The following is a 22,197-nucleotide window of genomic DNA, read 5'->3' as shown; positions in this document are numbered from 1 at the left end:
CTTCGCTGTCCAAACACACCCGCTCTGGAGAACTGCCTGCACTTGGAAGAGAACACTGCAGTCAGCACACACATACGCAGGTATTGTCCAACGTATGAACACACAGACACATTGACACACACACACGTTTGTGTGTAACTAAGTGCAGCCAACATAATTAGTTAGGACTGTCACAGAATACGTCTCAAAATTCGAACATCCTGCACATAAACACTATTACAGTCTATACGAGTATTTCCTTGTGGATTGCTGGAACTCGTCTGTGAAGGAGGTTTATTACGTAGGGAGAGTTCGTTGGATTGATACTGCTCATTCCAACCTCCCCCTCACACACACACACATTCCCAAGCGCTGTATAAAGTCAGCCTGACGAGAGTATGAATGCACTTGCTGAAGAATTCCACCTGACAGCTTTTGAACGCCTTGCCTCAGAGGGTGTGTGTTGAAACAAGCCAAACTAGGAGGCTAAATCTCCGGCACACCCCGGCCAGCCAATCACAGAGCAGCTGGCCCAACATCCCATAAGCCCTCAGAGTAGCAAGTGTCGGTACGGAGCAATAATATTCCCAACAAATTAAGACTTGTTCTGAGGTCTGGAGCAGGAGAGGGGGGCTGGAATCAGCACGCTGGCAAACATTCAAGAGCGCAATTCCATCGCCATGAGAGAAATGGTTCCCAGAACCGGAGGATAATGTTTACATTGTGTGGGGCTTTTCCTGGCCCCAGTGCTGATGTAGGTATTGTGCAGTTGTTGCTTCAAGATGGACGCCTGCTGCAACAAGAGACAAGGAGACAAGAGAAGAGCACTCCCCTATCAACAAGCACCTGTGTGTCTGACACTGTTGCTCCACAACTCTCAGTGAACCGGAGAGCATGTGGCTCTAATGGCAGTCTAGCTGAGCCAAGACACACACACCATACGTGGTACAAAAGGAAGAGCGTGTCCAACACTGAGAGATATGTGCACTCACACCTCAACATGCACGCAACTACACGTCCTGTACATGTGGCTGTGGAACACTCAAGCGCTCACAAGCACAGTTAATTAAAGTTAGGTCTTTTTTTAGAATGCACATAAAGTGGCACAGGGGTGCTTCACTACAAATGATGTCAGAGGGAGTCTGTTAGGTAGGCGATTAATCCAGTTCTGGTATGACACAGGATGCCCTCTGGGACAGCCAATTAGTTGCTGACAGCTAGGAGGAGATCTACGACTGCTTAGGGGGCTGGAGGACTGAGGAGGGGAGGAGGACCGGGCTGGTTAGGGCAGGGCAGGGGAGGAGGACTGGGGCAAAAGAGAACTGTGGTTAGAGAGGAGGACTGGGGCTGGGGAGAAAAAGAGAGGGAAGGGGGGAGGAATTAGGCTGGGTTGAGAAGCAGGACTGGGATTGAGCTTCACACACACACACACAAAAGCAGACTCATCAGGCACTCTGGGAACTGAGCCCACAGAAATGAGACACATCAGAAACCTTCCAGAACACCATCCATACTCCATCACACTCTAACACACACACACAGAGCTTATCAGCTGGGAATCAGATAACCTCAGCGCAGCTGTAAATAGCAGGAGCGTCAGAGAGAGAGAGAGAGAACTGGGGAGGTATTGGCGGAGACAGGACCAGAACACACGAGGCTGTGATTCTGCAGGAGAAGAGCCAACACCCATGTATGGGCCTGATCAATCCAGAACAAGCCTGCGCACAGCCTTGCAACAGACACCCTGGCTCAATAAGAATTCTCCACCACATTTGACTCATCTCTTACACACCTTCTCCAGAAACAGCATCCAAACTCCCTAACCCAGAGTGATTCACCATCTATGCGCCATCTTTCATAATACTGCGCGCAGTTCTTTCTCTTGGCAATATTAGGAAGTGACATCACTATTCTGTGACCCTTGACCTAGGGGTGAGGTTCTGTTGGCAGTCCTGAGTGGAGCAGGTGCTTGCATCTGGACAACATCACATAACGACAGCTTTCTGACAAGGTCAACGCAGCTTAAAGTGCTGTTCCATAGGTCATGACATGTCATATTTGTGGTTCTTTAGGATGTTTAAAGTAAAATAAAAAAATTATAAAAAAGGCATAAAAGCAAATTAGAAGCCAGTCAGTCGCCGGCCGTATGGCAATTAGTGTTGTGTTTGGGATAGAAAGTAGAGAGGGATGAGAGGAGGAGGAGAGAGGCATGCATGCCGCTTCCCCTCATGAAAGAGTGGTGGTGCTGTTAAAGGAGTGTGAGGTTAACCACTAATTATAGGGTACACCCCACGTCAGACTGCAGCCAAAACTCCCTGATTTATCCTCCTCCCTCCCATCCCCCATCCTCAGGTGGAGGGAACAGCTGGGTGCACGGCGTACTGTACTGTGGTCAGCACTATCACACATTCGGCCAGCATTATGGTGTGGTTTACATGCTAAGCTGTATGATTATATAAACATTAGAGTTGGAAGTAGTATTTACAGTTGCTGGATAATGAAATTCAGAGAGATTCAGAGGCAAATTCCTGGTATCAAGTGTACCCATGATGCCTACTCAACCACAACCCCCCCCCCCCCCCCCCTCTCAACCAGATTTTCTCTCTACCCCCAACAATCCCTCCCTCCATCTACGCCTTATCCCCCTCTCTCCCTCTCTCCCTGGTTCTCCACCCACCTCTCCCCCTCTGTGCTTCTCTGGGTCTCTCACCAGGCCCGCAGGCCGTTATTAGAAACACATGTGGAGGCCGGATCGTTTTATGCTCAGATTGAGGCAAACATGCAGAAAATTGTTGGAAGAAAACATAGCCTCGAGACAGAGAGATACGGTCATTAACATGGCCACCATGTTAATCGTCATGTCTCTAGACTCAGGCTCTTGCACGCGCACATGCTTGCACCAGGCCATCCATGCCCTCCTCCACTCTCGTTGATCATTTCTTCAGAGGGGAGGAAGCGTTTGACAGTGGTGAGTTGTTGAAAGTGTGTTTGTGATCCATGTGTGTTTTGGTGGGTCTCTGTTGGGTCAGAAGACAAACAGAAACATACACACACAAACAGACACACACACTTTCAAACCACTGTTTTCAGATCCAAATCTCAGAGGAATGTCTGCAAATGCAAAAACACATCACTCACACACACACACACACACACACAGGCCTTAACCACTGGTTTCTGAACCAAATCCCAGATGGAGTTCCAAGGGATGTCCACACGTGGGGTCTGGCTCCTTCCAGCAAACTCTTGACACTCATCAACCTCCTCCACCTCTATCAGTCATCAATAACCCAGCGTGTTGTTCTTAGAGAGGCCTTGAGGCTCGCTCCTGGCCTCAGGGACACACCTGCCAAGCTGCGTCTCACAGGGAGGCTGTGTGAGGGGACTTATCTTCCAGAACGTCTGACAGACCCAGACACTGGAAGGGCAAAACGCCCCGACCTGAACACGCAGAGAGCTGTGAGTGTTCTGACAGACAGTGGACGGTCACTCCAACAGGACGCAATCCCTCACGCAGATTGGCAGTGTGTACGGTCGTTACCTCAGAACTGACGGCAGGTCAAGTTATAAAGCACGTCAACTGACAGGGACTTGATCGTTTCCATGACATTGAAAGCCATCCATTTATTACTGATGCAAGTCTGTTAAACTGATTGGGGGAGGGCAGAATGAGGTCGCCAGGCGGTTAAGTCTGACCCTATCAAGCGTGTGACACACAGATAAGCTGCGGCTATGGAACTGACAAACTGCAGGAGTTTGCATTAAACAGTATGATGAAGTTTCCCCCCTCTGCTGAAGCCCCAACGCTGCTCCTTCCTCCTCCATCACTGCCTTCACACACTGCCTCCACACACTGCCTCCACACACTCGAAAGCCAACATGTGGAAGCGAGAGCAGCCCGCATGTGGATATCTACCACAAACACGCACAGTCACACAGGTCAGGGTGCGGGGTCGAATGGGCAAAGGCCAACAGGTCTCCATGGCCTCCCGTGCCTTGATCACAGCCTACCCAGAGACGTGCAGCGGCAGATGTGAGAGCAATCTACAACCCACAGAGACCTCAGCGTCCCCACGGAGACAAGTCCGTGCCTCAGCCTAGCCGGGCCCCGAGGAGGGGCTGACCTGCAGGGCGCTGGTGAGGAGAGCCCAGGCAGGTCTGGATGTGCCCTGGCTGGCGGCAACATCACAACAGCTCGGTGGGATCCTACTGTAACACAAAGCTGGAGGAAGACCCGGCTCATCACACGTGCAGAACAAATAAACACGCGACTCTCTTTCTCTTTCTGTGCTTTGGCGTCTCTCTGTAGTAGGCCTTTGCTGTTAAAGACCCTCTCTCCCTCCCTCTCTCTGCCTCTCTCTCCCTCTCTCTCTGCCTCTCTCTCATGAGGGAGATGAGGGTAGAAACACTAACCCACATGGATCGGTGCTCACAGACACAGGATATGAGAGTGCTTCTGTTGCTTTGCAGGACCGGGAACATGGATTCAGTCCAGAGGGCCAGAAAGGGGTCCGCTCTGTCATACGGCTGCTTACAGGACAGTCTGTTCAGAACAGGAGATGAAACATAACTCCATGATTGGTGTGTCAAATCGTAGGCCAACCTGAACAAACATACACAAGCACACGCACGCACAAACCCTGTTCCACCTGTTAGCAGCACAATGCGGTGTGACTGAGGTAGAGCAGGAAAGTAAACAGTAGGGTAATTCAAACAAATTGGGCACCGGGTAAGACCTGGGCCTCAGGGCCTTGGCTGGTGGAAAGAGGGAGGGAGGGAGGGTTCTCAAATCATTTAGACGTGGTTAGAAATATACATGAGAGAGAGAGAGAGAGAGAGAGAGAGAGAGAGAGAGAGAGAGAGAGAGAGAGAGAGAGAGAGAAAATAAGAGATGAGAGCAATGGAGGAGTGCCGGGGAAGGAGGAAGGAAGTTCAGAGTGCTCTGTAGCTTTAGAAGAGACGTAGTTGGAGAGAGAGAGAGAGAGAGAGAGTGAGTGAGTGAGAGTGAGAGAGTGAAAGAGTGAAAGAGTGAGAGAGAGCGAAAGAGAGAGAGAGAGAGCGAAAGAGAGAGATGGAAGACCAGATAGCCCTTCCTGTGTTTGCTAGCCCACAGCTTCTAGTCTGTCAGAAGCTGACCAGTCACAGCCTTGTAGAACACTGGGGAGGAGCAGGGAGACATAAATCATCCCACTGCTGCTCCTGTCACACACACATGCATGCACACACACACACACCTCTGAAAGGTCTCTCTCTCTCTCCCCTTGGAGTCCTTAAGATAGGCAGGCTTATATTGATGCCTATGCATCAATACTGAGAGTTCGACAGTCACAGAGAGAGTAAGCGAACATGAAGAGGACCGCAGTCTTATCTCTCCACCTTGTAAAAGCGCTGCCTGCCACTGTTAATGTTGCATCACTCATTCCACTCTCACCTGGCTCTCATCCACACACACGCGCCGACAAATGACTAAATTACCATCAAATAACCTAAGTGAAACTCGTTACACAGAAAGCAATTGCCACGGTCTAGAGCAAACCCAAGAAAGATCCGATCTTAATTTTTGTGGGCAGAAAATATAGAACACTCAATCAAAACCGCAACTGTTCTATAAAAAACAGGCTATCAATTCCATCAGGATGATTGCTGCTCATAAATGTCACATAGCCAGTTTGGTGAGGGAGGAAGGAGAGGAGGGGAGGAAGAGAGGGCTAACCTGCCTCGAGGAATCTGGAAGGCATAGGAATAATCTTCTCCTGCCCTCTATTGGTAAAGAGTAGTACTTACCAAGTGATTTAGTAAAAGCACGCCACCAAACGTATATAGAAATTATAGTCTGAGTATGACAGTGATTTACTAAAATGTCTTCTTAAAATGTATCACTCATTTAAAAACAGTGAGAAGTGTGACCCTTTTGAAATGTCACCACCCATATATGAATAAATGCATATTTGGGCACAATTAGTTGTCTTTTCATAGAAACTATTTCTTATATTCATAATATGACATGCACATTTATTTGATTTGTATAGACAGACAGAAGATGTTCAACAGTGTGTTGATCACTTCTGCTCAGGCTCCAGACCAGCCCCGCCCTCATCCCAGCCCCGCCCTCATCCCAGCCCCGCCCTCATCCCAGCCCCGCCCTCATCCCAGCCCCGCCCTCATCCCAGCCCCGCCCTCACCCCAGCCCCGCCCTCATCCCAGCCTCATCCCAGCCCTCACCCCAGCCCCGCCCTCACCCCAGCCCCGCCTTCATCCCAGCCCCGCCCTCATCCCAGCCCCGCCCTCATCCCAGCCCCGCCCTCATCCCAGCCCTCACCCCAGCCCCGCCCTCACCCCAGCCCCGCCTTCATCCCAGCCCCGCCCTCATCCCAGCCCCGCCCTCATCCCAGCCCCGCCCTCATCCCAGCCCCGCCCTCATCCCAGCCCCACCCTCATTCCAGCTGCTACCTCGTCCACAATGGAGCCTCATCCCTCCACATCAGAGCGGATGCTACAGTAACCTGTGATATCTAGCCCCATCAGAAATCAGTTGTGAAGGCTGCTTAATGAATATACATCATGGAGAAGACCCCAATTAGAGGGGCTGTGCTGGTGGAGCGCCGCGCCGCGTAAACAAACTTATCTTGACAGGGTCGTGGAGCCAGGATGAGATAGCGGATAGCCAGGGCCCAGAAAATGAATTACCTTCCTGACACACGTCAAAGCCAATCACGCGAAGGATCCAGCACCCCCCCCTCCCCCAACACCGCCCAACACCCCCCTCCCCCCCCTCCACCACCCGCTTCCACGCCCGTTTCATCTGGCACTTTAATATGCACACGGGCTGGGCGCCAGCCTTCAAATGTATTCATTTATTCACAGCCCCTTGGAGAAATCAGAGAGCCTTGTTGTCCTTTTTTTTCCCCTCTCACTGTCCAGATGGAATTTGTGTGAATAACATCGGTTTAGTGAGGCAGAAAATAAGTACAGGCCAGCACAGCGGTGGGGCACTATATTACCTCGGCCCAGAAACACGGGAGAGGAACAAGTGTCACCTTCATATACTACTTCTCTCGTCCTCTCTTGTTTTCTATCCAATTTCCCTCGAAAATGAGTAAAAGAAACTGTGGCTACAACATGAAAAGCCAACACCAGCACACTGCTTGTCATCTGAATCTATTAGGTATGATCATGCACTGCAGGTGCAATTAAACTCTAGATAATGCCTCACAGAGAGAAGGGAATAGAGAGACAGATGAAGGAAGAGGGAGAGATGCGGAAAAAGAGAGAAAGGGAGAGGGAGAGAGAGAAAAAAAGAAAACGGGCTGTTCTGTTTAGGAAGGTGAGGCTCCATGTTCATTTCCCTTCTCCTGCTCCTTTAGCTTTTTATTTATAACATTTCCAATGTCTTTGATTAATCAGATGCAATAAAAAAAAACGGGAGTGGGGTTACTAATTATCCAGGATGAAAACCAATATACGAGACTTTCTAATTGAGAGAGCAGACTTGCCAAAGTATTCAGTCTCCCACCAGGAGATAACCTAGCTGTTCTTCAAACCGTTCTCTCAACACAGGAATTAAATAATCAAAATCACGATGCAGCGTGTGATACAGTGTATTCATATCAACTAGTAGACATGACACTCTAAACACCCGATAGCTGATGTGCCGCATCGTAATGACACACAAAACGACACAAACCAGTCGTCCAGATGCACGAGGGAGACGAAAGGCAAGTGAACCACCCAGTGGTGACTGAGTAAAGGCCTACTGGTCTCAGGAGCTATGTGGAGATGTGACTCTGGTGTGTCTTGGGGAATCTGTGTGTGTTCTGGGGAGAGTAAAGAGACCCGTGGTGCTGTACTGTACCTCTCTGATGACGGTGCTCCTGTAGCCTCGATACAAGCCCCTCACACCCTGGAAACACAAGCACACACAATCCCGTCATGCGTCTTGGTGAGATGAGCCAGGGCGATGGTGGGTAGACGGGAGGTGATCGGCCTGCCAAGGCCCTGAAGCCTACCTCTTCTCTGAGGGTGGCCAGCAGCACCTGGTACGTGCTGGAGGACGGCGAGGCCTGGGTCCTCTGTTTCACCACCTCAGTGGGCACTCTGATCAGACACGCCACCTAGTGGAAGGAGGACCACAAAGCATCAGCAGAGTTTCGACCTTAGACACCCAAGACTGGTACTGTATAACATACAAAGCATAAGCTACTGGACATTCATTCACTCTGTACAGTGGTTCTGCTTGTTTCCACTAAAAAAAAGCATAGGGGTGGGCGATATGAACGGTGTAGAAATATACAGGTATGAATTTGGCCTATGATATGGATTTTTACTATACCGTGCAACCGCAATAGAGCCAACCAAAAAATCACATTTGTCAGAGCCCCATTCACACCATACAATTACCGCAAGTAACGTTTTTACATGACACAAATTCGGACGTTTACAGAGACTTAAAAGCAAAAATGCAGCATGGAATAGTGTATCCATGCAAGCAAATAATGCCAGGTTGGTTAAAATTGTGAAATGTTTATTGTAGGCCAACAGAATAGTTTATTCAGCCATGTAATAATTGGTTGTAGCTAACTCGCAACAAATAATGAAAAGTTTTCTTGCAATCCCATAAACGTAGGCTACAGTTGAATGCTACAAAGTCGCTCTTCCGTGGCAAAGCACTGCAAAATTTGGAAGATTCAACTCAACTCAACACACTCGAGTTACCCAATCCAAATCCGTCCGAGTGCAGTAGATTAGCCGCTGCGGTGCGGATTAAGTTGTCATGAAATATTAAGAAAAACTAACATATCATGATATATACCGTTACCGTCAGTGCTTCGAATTATACCGTGATAAACATTTTAGGCCATACCGCCCAGCCCAAGGAGGAGGCAGTAGGAAGGTTACAACAGAGAGGACATGACACAGGAGAGAGCGATTAGCCTGCCTCTTCCCTGGGTTTGACTAACTAGTGTTTATGTTGGCGTGCCAGTGTGCCAATTACTGCCCTAGTCAGCATGACAAACAAACAGGCCCTTAATCACATGACACCTGAGCAGGAGGCAAAATGGTCACCATGTCACTGACTCAATGTCCATCTGGGTCCCTTTAACACAAACTCACACAGACACACACACAGAGACACACTACTCCCTCCCTCCACAACAAATGCCAACACGGCCGTCATATGTCAACAAAAATATGGACTGCCAACAACAACTCAAGATGGGCATAAATATTTATGAGGCACCTCATGCTTCATAACACCTTAAGCCCTAAAGGCAGGCAGGCAGGGCTGCCCGGCAACTTGATTTCCCATTAATGCCGCGCTGGAGCGGAAATACCAAGGAGCACCAGGTAACAGAAAGCAATCTCCCCGACCCAGGGAGGTGAGCAGCCCCCCCACCACGGACCCCCTGACACTGTGCCGCCTACGCCGCCAGCCGCAATCTCACCCCACTGGAGGGAGGGTACGATGGGGGGCACTGCCTTCGTGATGGATGGTGCCCCCCCACCCCCCCTCACCTGTCTCTCTACCCTCCCAAAGAGGCCCATCCCCTCTGCCGCGTCCGGAAAGCACCTGGCCAGCGTCAGACACCGCGGACACCCAGCAGAAGGGCGTGTGGCTCTCTGCGGGCCCTCGGCTGCCTGGAGCTCTGTCTTCATTCTAGCCTCTCCTCTCGTGGGTCGTACCACACTCCAACACCGTGGGGGCTGGTTCTTTCATGAATGTCTACACAGTGGAGGAGCCGGGAGGGCTAGCCTACTGCTGCAGTGGACTGGAGTTCAGATGAAGTTGTGTTCATAGAAAGACATCATGCAGTGGCTACTCAACTCTGAATGTCTGACATTTCTGACCACCCAAGTAGATCAAAAGTAGCAGGATCTGAAATAGATCATGTTCAGCCAAGATGGAGTGAATCCTTTCAATCAGTCAACAGACAAACTTCCCTACTTTTACACTTGTAGTTTTGACAGTATACTGCCTTGACTGGTAGAGCTCTTTTTTTCTATCCTTGGTGAAGTGGTCCTGTCATCAACCACAGCACGGTACAACAGTGCCACCAAATGGTCACACAAGGCACATGCATCGCCACCTCCCTCATTTCCGACCTGACAGGGCACATTCCTCCCTGTGGCTGGGTGGGTTAACATTCATCATAGGCTACATTGTACATCATGTTTCCCCAGCGTGTTTCACCAAAGGATCAGAATTACGGCACTAAATGGAAAGAGAAGTGGGTATGACAGGTAATTCCTGACTTAATTGAATCTTTGGCTTGGAGTTGTGGCTCCGCTCTCTCTCGTCAACTCTCAGGAGGCGGCGGAATGAGAGGAAGATTATACCAAATAAATTACGGACATTGTTTATTTCGGCCTAATTTGGCAACCTCAATGGGGAAATGAAAGGAGAAATGTGTTTCAGAGGGAGGGGTGGATGAGCTTATTGTGTGAGCCCGGAGAGTGAGGCCAGATGTGAGGCCAGAAGGGAGGCCAGAAGGGAGGCCAGAAGGGAGGCCAGAAGGGAGGCCAGAAGGGAGGCCAGAAGCGAGGCCAGAAGCGAGGCCATGGTGAGCGGGAGGCTGGAGGTTAACTTTAAGGGACACACTATTAGGATAAACTCACAGGTGTGTCTCCTTAACTCTTGTGGTTCACTCACATTCTCTTTCACTAGCGCCCTCCTCTCTGTGCAGGCTGTAGCTGGATGAAACATTTGTTGGCATTGTCTTTACACTACTGGCAACATTAATCTTTATTTATATGCAATTTGGAGTCGGCAGCGATAATTAGAGCGCGCCTCTGATCGCTGCCTGTGTTTCTCCACGACGGGCAACCGTAAATCCTAATGACACGCTCATTTCCAAAGCCCCCGAACTACAGGCAGAAAGGGGACAACACTCCATCACTGGGGAAAGCGGTGCGATAAGAAACTGGGGAAATGAACAGAGACTCGAAGGACAAATCAGCAGGCAAGCATGTCGACACAGCCAGGCCTGGCACTGGGATATCTTCTGCCTTTCCCTCATCCCATGTTTTCCTCTCGTGAGGTGTTAGGCCCTCAATGTCCTGCCTCTGTGATCAGTCCATCCCGTCAAGATATAACCACAGCTAGAGTAACAGAGGCAATGATTACTAGCTCCAGACAACATGACAAAGACTGAACTGATTGAAATCATTTGTCAGTTACCCTTCTGAGAGAAAACCATCGTTTGACAAAGTGGAAAGCCATCCCAGACATGCTTCCCACAGGAAGCAAGAGTCTTATTACAAATCCCTGCCAGTCCCCCACAGGTAGTAGCCCAGTACCTGTGCCTGAGTCAAAATCAACATCCCCGTCTGTGAAACGCTGCGTATCAGTTCTGCTTGGAGCCTCTAAAGACGCCTCAGAGACACACACACTGCTAACACTAATCAGCATGAGTTGCCAGACAGTTTCTACATAAGACCACCAGCATCTACAGGCTGTAGTAGGCTATCCCCATGTTACTGTAAATATGGCTGACTCCCCCCCCCCCCCCACACTGGCTGTATTTTGATCATACAGGTGTAATTGTGGAGCATAACTTCATTGCCATGTCACAGGACTGTAGGGGTGAGGGCGGGGGGGGGGGGGGGGGGGGGGGTAAGGATGAGAAAAGAAGAAAGACCAGAGGGGGAGGAAGAAGGAGAGATGAGGACATGAGACAAAGACCCAGTTAGAGATGCCCAATAAATCAAAGGACCGGCGCATCTGAGGCGAAGCATGGATTAGTCTCTGTGCCAAGTTAAGTGGCTGCCAGTTGCCAACACCACCTGCCCCCCTCCCCTTCCGCATCTTGTCATGTCACACTGTATTTTCCAGTAAATCCTGAGGGAGACAGGGTTTATAAATGCAAGAAAAGCCTGCTCCCTCAGCTTGACAAATGAGCTTTCAGGGCAGACGTCAGGCGAAGGGGAATGAAGATAAATCTGATATAATGGTTGGATAACAACCTGCTAGCCCCTGACAGACACCATCAGCTTACACATTCTTTATGGGACACGCCGCAGTCACCTAAACAATGGAGGGAGCTCTTTCCCCATCTTCTTTGTGTTTCTGTGTCTCTTCCTGCAGTTCTGTCTCACCTTCTTCTCTCTAAATCATGAGTAGATGGGGTGGATAAGCCTTTGGTCATCTAAAACTAGTATCCAAATAGAAAAGTATTCATGAGGTAAATGTTCCATATGAATGAAACCGCAGACGATCTATTTCTGAAACCGTCCTTAAAACCTCTTTGCCGTAATAAGTGAACAGAAAATCTTGAATTGCAATCGTTCATGGCATTCCATGATAGACTCAAAACAAGACTTGTGATAGTCTCTATCCAGGCGTGTCAACTCTGGAGTGAGGCAAGAGGATTAGCATAGCTCTTAAGCCTTAGAGCTCCGGTCCTGAACGATACAGACTGTGCACAGTTGGCACCATACAACCAAATGGAGTTCCCTGGGGTCTGACTGAGACCAAATGACACCTGGTTTCTGCTGCTTCTGATAGGTCCTGTGGGCATACCAACCTGCCGCCAGCTGCTCACTCTGGGAGCGGGAGAGACAGAGAGAGGGATGGAAAGAAAGAAAGAGAAGAGAGATAGAGAAAAGAAACAAAAAGAAAGAGGGAGAGAATAGACAGAAAGAGAGCAAGATAGAGGAGACATAGAAGGGAAATAGAGAGAGAGAAAAGAGGAGCCGAAAGAGAGATAGAGAAATCAATCGGGAAAAGAGAAGGAAAGAAAGTCTAACTACCTGGCACATTCGCTATGTTCTACCTGACAACAAAGAAGAGTAAGGTGAATTAAAGGTAATGACCAACAGAAGAAAGAGACTCATGAAGAAAGGGTAATGGGATTCCGGTGTTTTCATTTTGGCGACAAGGTCAGCCTGATTTGTATTCACACACTGGAGAAAGTGAACAGTGCAGAGGATCGAAAAAGGACTTGTCACCTTTGTCAGTGGGTGGAGCAAGTTTTGACTGCAGCTATGCTCAAGCACAAAACCTAGGGTTGAAAACAGTACAGCTATCTGTCTGGCAGCCATGTCTCTGTAGTTACCAGGCACGGGTCTGAACAGCCCTCTCATCGGAGGTCACAGGGAGGTCATGTTAAGGAGCAGAGTAGGAGAGAGAGATGAGGACTCAGAAAGCCGTAAAGCAAGGGATCCGTACACTGCCTTTGATTCCACTGTTAATGATGCCTGCCCAGGTCACGGAGCTTACAGCTGCAGTTCACACTAAACCCTCCAACACCTCTATCTGAGGCACTGGCTGAGGACACTGTGAAATAAACCCGGAGCCCTAGGCGCAATGAGGTTAGCATTAGCTGGTTGTCATTTTCGAATTCCAGGTGGTTAACTAGCCGCTAAAGAGATCATGGAGAATGTGATTTTATTCAGCAATTAGCTCCAGCTGGGTATTGTTTATAGGTCTAGTAGAGGGAGAATGACACATCTGTCTGGAATGAATAATCTGGAGGATGTCTAGGGGATCTCTGACTCTGGGATGTCCCTGGGTTGGCCTTTATGACTAAGCCTGTAGATTACCCACTCCGGTGCCCCCACAATGCACCAAGGCATCACCCTTTCTCTGCGCTGCTCCAAAGATTTCCCCTTTTGAAGTGCTGAAATCCCTGACAGTACACAAAGGGGCAAAGACGATACCGACCTCACCCTCACCTCTCCTAACAATCTCCTAGGAGACGCCACTGGCCCAAACCACAACATCAAGCTCCAAATGGAAGAACGTTACCACAAGTGATAACGTTGATGATGTTACACTACAAGGACATAAGTATAGGAAGAGAAAGATGCCTTGTACTATCAACATACAAGTCAAGGAAATTCTGCTTTTATAGACCTATATGACCTCTAATTCTCAGCTGGCTGAACACACAGGCTTCTACTTCCTCAGACAGAGCCCATGTCATATACATGCAAAACTTGGAAATGACATCAAATCCAAAAACCATGAATACTAAAAGCTGGTGTTTTCCATCTGACAGGGGTGTGTGTTGGCAGGAGGCAGAGGGGAGGCAGAAGCCCCCCTCTCATGCCAACGTACATTCCAAGACCCCGGAGGGGCCGGATTCCTTGGCTGTGAGCGATTAGGAGTGGACCAACAGAGGAAATTGTGCCGCTCCTCACCACTTTAAAGCCCAAATCCCCAGACAAAATTGAGAGAGTCTTTGGCCCTGGCTTGGGAAAACAGCTAAGTCAATAGGCAGTAATGAGATCTTATTTACCCAGCTGGTGGGGCGATGTGAAGAAGGCCCGGGGAGCCCTAAGTCACCCAGCTGGACCCCAGGGCCTGCTTCCAACAGCACATTCTAACCCATTAACTCACACACTAGGTCCGGAAAAATCTGCAGGGCAATTACGTAAACAAAGAAAAAAAGAGTGAAAGAAAGACAACAATGGATATGATGGTGGCTGAGATGCAGGTAGAGACACAGAGAAAAGATACCACAGCATCCCACAGCTAGGGAAGGTAAAAATATGCTTTTTTTAAATGTATTTTTTTTATAAAGTTTAGCAGAGGACGTACTATTTCTCCCATGGAGGCAGCAATCATGTGAGTGACAGGCTCCATGTGTGGCGCCGAGAGTGCGCGGGCTCTGAGCAGGGACTTGGTGCACTCATAAGTGACGAAGAACGCAGCGGCTGAAACCAAGCAGAACCACAGCAGGGTAAGGACCATTAGTCAACCTGCATTCGGCAATTAATAATTCTGACCACTGACAGGGGAGAGGGAGAACAACTGGAAGAGAAGGAGAGAGTGACTCAGTGAAGGTGAGTGGTTGAGGAAGAGAGAAAGATAGAGAGACAGAGAGAGAGAAAGAGGGAGAGAGAGAGAAAGAGAGGGAGAGACAGAGGGGGACAGAGGAACAGAGGTATAATTAATCATTGACAAACATTTGTATTGGTCAATATTAAACGTGATATATTTTGTAGCGAGCCTCATTACATACTACTGCCTTAAATCCCACAAATGCCACCAACAAACGGAAAACATAGGCAAAAAATCAACATTATCAGTTTCACAAATTGCAACTCAAATTTAAAAAGTTGCATTAGAACATAAATACGCAGGTTTCATGTGCAGAATTTGTTGTGACCCAAAATACAATTCTCTTCCCAAGTTGAAAAATTAACCCCATTAATTCCTCAAAATATTTAAAATGTACAGTACAGATAACTAATACATACAATAAACAAGATTTTGCAAGTAGAAGCTATCATACCATGGAGTATGTCCATGAGGCACAAGACAGGTCGTCTAGCTATTAGGCATTGTGCTACCAAAGAATAAAGATGAGACTCACCATTGGGGAAGGAGCCGACGGCCGCAGACGGGACCCCTGCATAGATGCCCCGGAAACCCCCTGCCTTGTAGAAGCCCTGTTGGCTCTGGAGTCTGGTCTTAATGGTGTCCAGTGGGAAAAGTGTCAGGTCAACACACATACCCGCACAGCCCCCTGCCTGGAGGACACAAAGACACATTAGTCTTTCTATCGTTTCTTTTATTCTTTCTATCTCTCTTTGTCTTTCTCTCTCTGTCCCTCTCTCACACACACACACGCGCGCACACACACACACACACACTCACACACACACACACACACACACGTAAGTTAGAAGGCAAAAAAAGTTAGAAGGAGTTAACTATGACCAGTGCACTGACCGCAGTCTCAACACTTCTATAGCTAGCTTTGGCTAGCATACTGTGAAAAGTCAAAGAAAAGGCTGATAATAAATTGCATATGGCAAAACCGGCACATTACCACTAATGCTGCAATGAATTCTTGTCTCTCCATGTTCAAGTGTTGTTTTGTCAACTGTGACAGATCCGTTTTGATCGTGAATCTACACAACGATTCATGTTTGACACTTCACAGCGGCCAAAACATGCCTTTCAAGGACGCTGCCATATTGGTGAACTACACTTCCGCGTGACGCACCACAACACAGATCACGTGTGCCTTACGACACGAGGGTTCCTTCACCGATTTACTAAACGTGTAATCAAGTAGAACATAAATTCGCTGTGGCCACGCGTAAACATTTTACAGTCATACTGTAAATTAAAGCATGAACATGGAGTTATTAGAAACATAATCTCCGAATACTAACAAAAACAGATACAAATTCAAACGCGGAGGACAAGTGAAATTGAGCCAAGAAACAAACCTATAACTATCAAACATTTAAGAGAATGTATATGGGCTCTGCAAAGGGGATATAAAGAAAGAAAGAATGAAAGAAAGAAAGAAAGAAAGAGAGCTATCCGAGAGAGGAGGAGAGAGCAGGCTGAGCAAGAGCGAGCAGGTTGGAGGGAGGGGGAGGAGGAGAGGAGGTTGAGAGAGAGAGAGAGAGAGAGAGAGAGAGAGAGAGAGAGAGAGAGAGAGAGAGAGAGAGAGAGAGAGCAGGTTGAGAGTGTTGCTGCTGTCCTCAGGCCTATCACACATCAGAGCAGGAGAGACAGAAGCCCATTCCTGACACAGCTGGGGCTCTGGCCCAATGGGATCCCTCCGAACAGAGCATCAGCAAGATGGATTGTGGGCATGGAACTTCAAACCGTGCACGGTCGGCCAAGACATCATTGGGTCTGGGCTGAATAAAGGGTTGTAGCCCTTCTCCTGCCCCCCACCCCCCTAATAGGAGGGACTGCCTCCGTGACAGCAGCCCATTAATAACCCTGCCACAGGTCCAGTGGATACTCTCACCTGGCCTTGCACAGCACATAGCCTAAGAGCTCAGGGCCACGAGACTGCAATGCCCCGAGGCACTCAGAGAGAGACTTGAAACAGAGAGAGAGACACAGAGAGCAAATTGTCTTGGATTTGGATCAACGAAAAGTTAGTTTAATGCAGACTATCACATAGATAGCCACCCTCTTGAGTCATATACCATCGCTTCTTATGAATTCATTTTATTTGGCTACTAAAGGTTTTTAAATAACTAAACCTAACTAGTGTTGGTCCTCAAATTCAATTTTGTCAGTTGACCTGTCTTAAAAATTCCTTCAGATATATTTAGTCAATAGTCAGGTCCACCACATCTATGTCAGAACATTGAAGAAAGACACTTGTTGTTTTGACAGTGTATGATCCCCCTTAAATATGCTACACAGACAGACCATTGCTAGAATGTAATAGTCTACTACAGCATTTGTTGACACAAGACAGGATCCCAAAAGGATCCCAGATAAGTGTACAGTGTCAGTTTACAAGTGCACACACTGTTGATGTATACAATATTATCCAACCGTATTGACTGAGGTCTCAAATGTTGAAACACCAGAACTAAAAAGTTTAGCGATTGGCTGAACGGTGAAAAGAAAGTGCTGTAACTCCAAACTTTTGAAGGAACTATTGTTGAGGCGAAGTGAATCTGTCTGCGGAGCGGCAGAGCAGTGTCGGGCTGAGAAGTGTGGTGCGTTTACCCCGAAAGAAGGTCAATCAGAAGCACCCCAAGTCTGGGCAGATTTGCAGGGAGCACCATTGATCTTGACCTGCTCTGAGTATGATCTCATAGATAAAAGGGAGGAGACGAGGAGGAAGAGCATTCACTGTCAGCTGCAAGTCAGCAAAGGGCAATTCTACCCTGCAGGCTGTCTTTGAAAAACTGAAGGGCAAAGCACTGAGGATTAAGCCAATGAGGGCTGGAAAAAAAGACAGGCAGTGATGCGGTGTATTGTAATAACGTAATGCTCTAGTCGGTGGGCCTCAGCTCAATCTTCTGTGGAGGCGTTCATATTGAACGACGGTGTGTGTCCGATCGCAACATAACATCCTCAAAGGCACACGTGAAGTGAAGAGGAAAGGTTTTGAGTTTTGCCAAAAGTTTTCAAGTGCTCCAAGCAAGTTGCTTTAAAAAACAAAAACTATGACTTTTTATTTATTCACATGCCAGATTGTTTCCCAAGTTTAAAATGAATTGTTTTTACTTCACATTGAAACGGCTGTTGTGGACACAGTCAATGTGCATCAGGGCTTTTTCCCCCTTTTTTTTCATTTCTTCGCAGGCAATTAGAGAGAGCACCATCTGTAATAGCCATTAATTGTGAGCTGAGAGGAACACACATCTCTGAACGTGGTGACACACACTCTTTGTATTCATAAGACGAGGGGGTCGAGTAGTGCTGTAACTTCAGGGAAGACATAATTCATGTTCATTAGCTGGCCTAACATTTGCATCATCGAGACAGGAGAACAGCAGGGGAGACAAGGAATGGAACTAAGGGCCCTTCATACCACACTTTGCTTGTTTGTGTACAGGCTCCTGAATACGTAAGTCAGTGGCGTACATGGGAAGGGGGTGGGGTGGATGAGGGCGAGAGACAGACAGATGAGATGGAGAGAGGTAAAGCCTTTGTAACTTGGGCGATCAAGAAGCTGTCAGCCCTCTGACAGACTCTAGTGTGTTCTGGAGTGTTCTGTAGGCTATGGCTATGGTACAGTAACACACAAGTCTAAAGTCACACCTCTCTGTCCATCGTTTTTCATTCTCATCCCTTCTCCCCCACGCTTGCACCTGTGCTCTCTGCTCTTTGCCCCAGGGGAGCCCTCAGCCCATGTCATCATCTCTTTTCCCCTGTCCCTGCCTGACCATGAAATATAAGCTGCCTGTAGCATATTGATCCCATGCCTGGACCCCGCCTAAATATAGATATATCACAGACAGAGCAAAGCACTCCTGATAGCCCCTCTGCATCTGTGCCGCTGGCCCGACGGCTCAGATCGATTTCCATGATGAATCTCACTGCTCCGGACGCTGATGGATTTTCTGCTCCGTTTCTTCTGGGTGTTGTTGCTGTTGTTATTGTCTTGGTGAGATCAGGTTGTCTGAGGAAAAAGGTGTCACTGGTCAGGTTCTGATGGCCATCGATTGGCTGACAGGTTTGTAATCACCGTGGTGTTAAGCTAGCGAGATGAGAGTGGCCTGACTGGTATTTATTTGAGTGCTGTTTTACCATGCAGATGAACTTAAATACAGTATATTGTTCAGTATGCTGCACAACATAGCATGGTAATACTGTAAATCTACATTACCTGGAATTATATTGCTTACCCTATGGTGTACATTTGACACCAGCAACAGCTAGTAAAACGCCTTCAATATAGAATTTCCAGAGCAAAATGGCTTCCAGAGAACAGAGGAGGGAGGACACATTAACAATCAAAGTCTCCTTAGTGGGAATGACTCACAAATTGTTTATCACAAAGGGGGCACAGTATCTATTCATCACAACTACTGAGGGTGACTTATCTCTTCAACAGTATTTAACTGATCGCCGTTTCTGCTGCCATTGGCTCCTATTTCGAGGTGGCAGTTGCATTTGTCATGGCCGACTCCTGACACAGAGATGGTGAGAGTGCGTTCACAACACTGTCTCCAAACAAACCCTCCAGTGAACGTATCATAAAACCTCGCTGCTGAATTCTTTACCAACTAATACATTGTTCAACCAAGCTGTGCCTACTGTGGCATTATGAATCATCCTCAACCAAAAAGACAAGGGGATTTGTATAAAGAAGATTACAGCCACAAACTTTTCATTTCAACAGAGAGAACTCAGGCAACTCCAGTAAGGAGAGTGGCCATATGGAACGTGATTTCACAACGAGATCTCTTTCATTACAGAGCGGCAGTAATGAATTGGAAGTGTGTAGACATGTTAACATGGAAATGACTTCATTAACTGTGATAGCTTGTAATGAAGACAGATTTCCACCACGTGTGTGCCATGAATTTAACAGCACTTAACCAACCAAATCTCCCCATGGCAGCTGTTTAAGGCATTGTAGGAGCTGTACTGTAAAAGACATCATGCTAACTTGAGGTCCATTCTGGGTCCAGTGGTGTGTAGCTGCGTCAGAGACCTTACTACCGCCACCACCATCCCCACCATCCCCACCATCCCCACCATCCCCACCAGCACCACCAGCACCACCAGCACCACCAGCACCATCATCCTCCTCACATCCCCACCAAGCCTGACTGCCCTCCAGACCGCAGTCAGCTCCTTGCAGCTCAAATGCCCCCTCCCAAAAAATAAGCTTTGAGAAAAACCTTCACTTCATCACACGGACATGCATGCGGACACACACACAGACACAATGTTTGGACAGATTGGTAAAGAAAAAAACTGCTCAAGTTGTCTTGTGTCCCTGTGGAACTTTTCCTGTTCTCTGCGCAGCATCAGGTATATTCCTGCACCCCTGTAGGCAGTGTGCTTTCTCAACGCAAAGCAACACAGGGAGATCAGGGAGATGATGCTGAAGGTAGCAGTGAGCTGGGTGGGACTCTCCCCGGCCCGGTACAAGCCCAGTCCAGCCCCAGCAGAGTTACCTGGGGGCTGCTCGTCCATCATCACAGCTCAGCCAGTATAAGCCAACACAGACAGTATAGCAGCTATGTTGACAATCCAGGTTTGATACCTGAGGGGATAACCAGTCAATGGTCTTGGTATGGACGGGCCAAAGTCCTGGTGGCAGGGGAATTCTGGTGGCACAGGAGCAGAAGGAAAGATGGATTTCAAGAGGCATCTACAGAGAGATCAGTACAGTGAAAGCAGGCTCTAGCTGTAATGAAAAGTCTTTGAGTGGCTCCCATGGCAAATCAGAACAGTACAGATCGATGTAACGCATGCTACCAATGTGTGTCAATGCATCGGAGAGTGAGTGTGTGTGTGTGTGTTGGGGGGGGATCTTTGTATGTTTGCCAATAGGGGCATCACTGTCACCGACTGCATGGTTCAATGAAGATTGAAAACCTGCAGTTCTGTGAAATATGCACAAACATGCTTGAGATACAATCCTATTTGTGCTTCATCTCAGCTCGAATGGAAATATAGATCTGCTCCCTGTCACTCGCTCTCAGACAGCGGCACTGCATTCATATCGGCGGTATTGTCATTCAAATATTGCACAAACATTAGTCAAATATTTACATGCTTTGTTTGGAGAGAGCTGTAAAGTATGAATCGGACTGACAGCATGCAAGTATCCCTAGTTAAAACTGCACATAAAGAGACCTATTATTTATGTTTGTGAAAGCCTAGTGTGTTGATCCATGCATGTGACTTCAGAAACATAAAAAGTGGGTTGTTATTAGTACAGCTACTTCCTGATAATTATTCAATACCGTTACCTTAATGATTGAGATGGCTTCGTAATTTACATAAATTACGATTTACGTTACAGCAAGAACTCTGCATTGAGGGAAATATTGACTTTTAGATGTAGAGAGAATCTGGGCTTTAAAGCTCCATCTTCACCACGGTCTCACAGTGCCACTCAGTGGTGCTTCAAGAAGTCACATCAAGATGTTTGTGTGTATGTGTGTGTATGTGATGTGTGTGTGTGTCTGATGTCTCTGTGTGTGGGTGTATGTGTGTGTATGCAACCTGCGTGTGTGTGTGATGACAAAGGAAGCATCAAAGACCCTATGGCTAAACAACCTTTGTAGTTTAGCCAATCCCTAGATCTGAAGAGAAGAAATCCACCTCATTGATCCTCCGTCCCCCTCTCATTAAAATACTGGATATTTTTGAAGATGTCCACCTCCGTTTAATATGCAAACTTTGCTGACAAAGGATTTGACCAAGTTTAACAGTTATAAATGTGCTGGGAATGTTACTGTTGACTGGCACTTACTTAAATAAGTCTTATGAAGCCTACAGTATTCTATATCATAAGTGGTTTCTAGCTGTCATCTGTCTATCTACTTATCCATCTATTTATTCTGAATCTTTTAGATGGACTGGCCAATTCCAAGATAATAATTAACTTTGCTCCCAACTTTTACACAATAATTAGGTGAAACCTGTGGTAAGTGTGACATATTCCTTATAAATTAATTAATTAACTGTGTTTTTGTTGAAATTAATGCATGTTTATTCTGCATTAATTTTAAGTCTGTAATGATGGCTTTAAGTCATGCAGTTGAGGAAAACAATAGGACTGCAGTACAGCTTGCCAACAGCAGATGGCGCTCAGGTTATGCTGATCCACTTTTTAGAGCCCCTGACACAAGGATGAAATCAACTCATCAGATATTGGGAATAAACAGCATACAAGGTTTTGACTAATCACATAAAACAATGATAGAATTTTGCTTTCACCTCCAGAGCTGGTGTAATACTTAGAATGAGTCCCAAGGTCAAGTAATCAGTTTACGTGAACTAAGCAGTCATTTCAGGAGGAGGAAGAAACATAATTC

General features: G+C 47.5%; 1 protein-coding gene across 1 annotated transcript in view; it reads right to left on the bottom strand.

The window, feature by feature from the left end:
• slc25a26 (solute carrier family 25 member 26) overlaps positions 1-15,918 on the bottom strand; it is a 49,259-nt gene extending 33,341 nt beyond the window's left edge. The window contains exons 1-5 of the mRNA XM_047026583.1: positions 15,756-15,918; positions 15,297-15,453; positions 14,519-14,634; positions 7,986-8,090; positions 7,832-7,879 (exon numbers count right to left, since the gene is read on the bottom strand). Coding sequence (XP_046882539.1) covers positions 7,832-7,879; positions 7,986-8,090; positions 14,519-14,634; positions 15,297-15,453; positions 15,756-15,788 — 459 coding nt within the window. The 5' untranslated portion in view covers positions 15,789-15,918. The remainder of the gene's footprint in view (positions 1-7,831; positions 7,880-7,985; positions 8,091-14,518; positions 14,635-15,296; positions 15,454-15,755) is intronic.
• Positions 15,919-22,197: the final 6,279 nt, after the last annotated feature.

The sequence above is a fragment of the Hypomesus transpacificus genome, chromosome 9 (genome assembly GCF_021917145.1).
Source record: "Hypomesus transpacificus isolate Combined female chromosome 9, fHypTra1, whole genome shotgun sequence".
Classification (NCBI taxonomy): domain Eukaryota; kingdom Metazoa; phylum Chordata; class Actinopteri; order Osmeriformes; family Osmeridae; genus Hypomesus; species Hypomesus transpacificus.
Note: the sequence above shows the minus strand (reverse complement) of the source record. Positions and strands in the feature narration are given on the sequence as shown.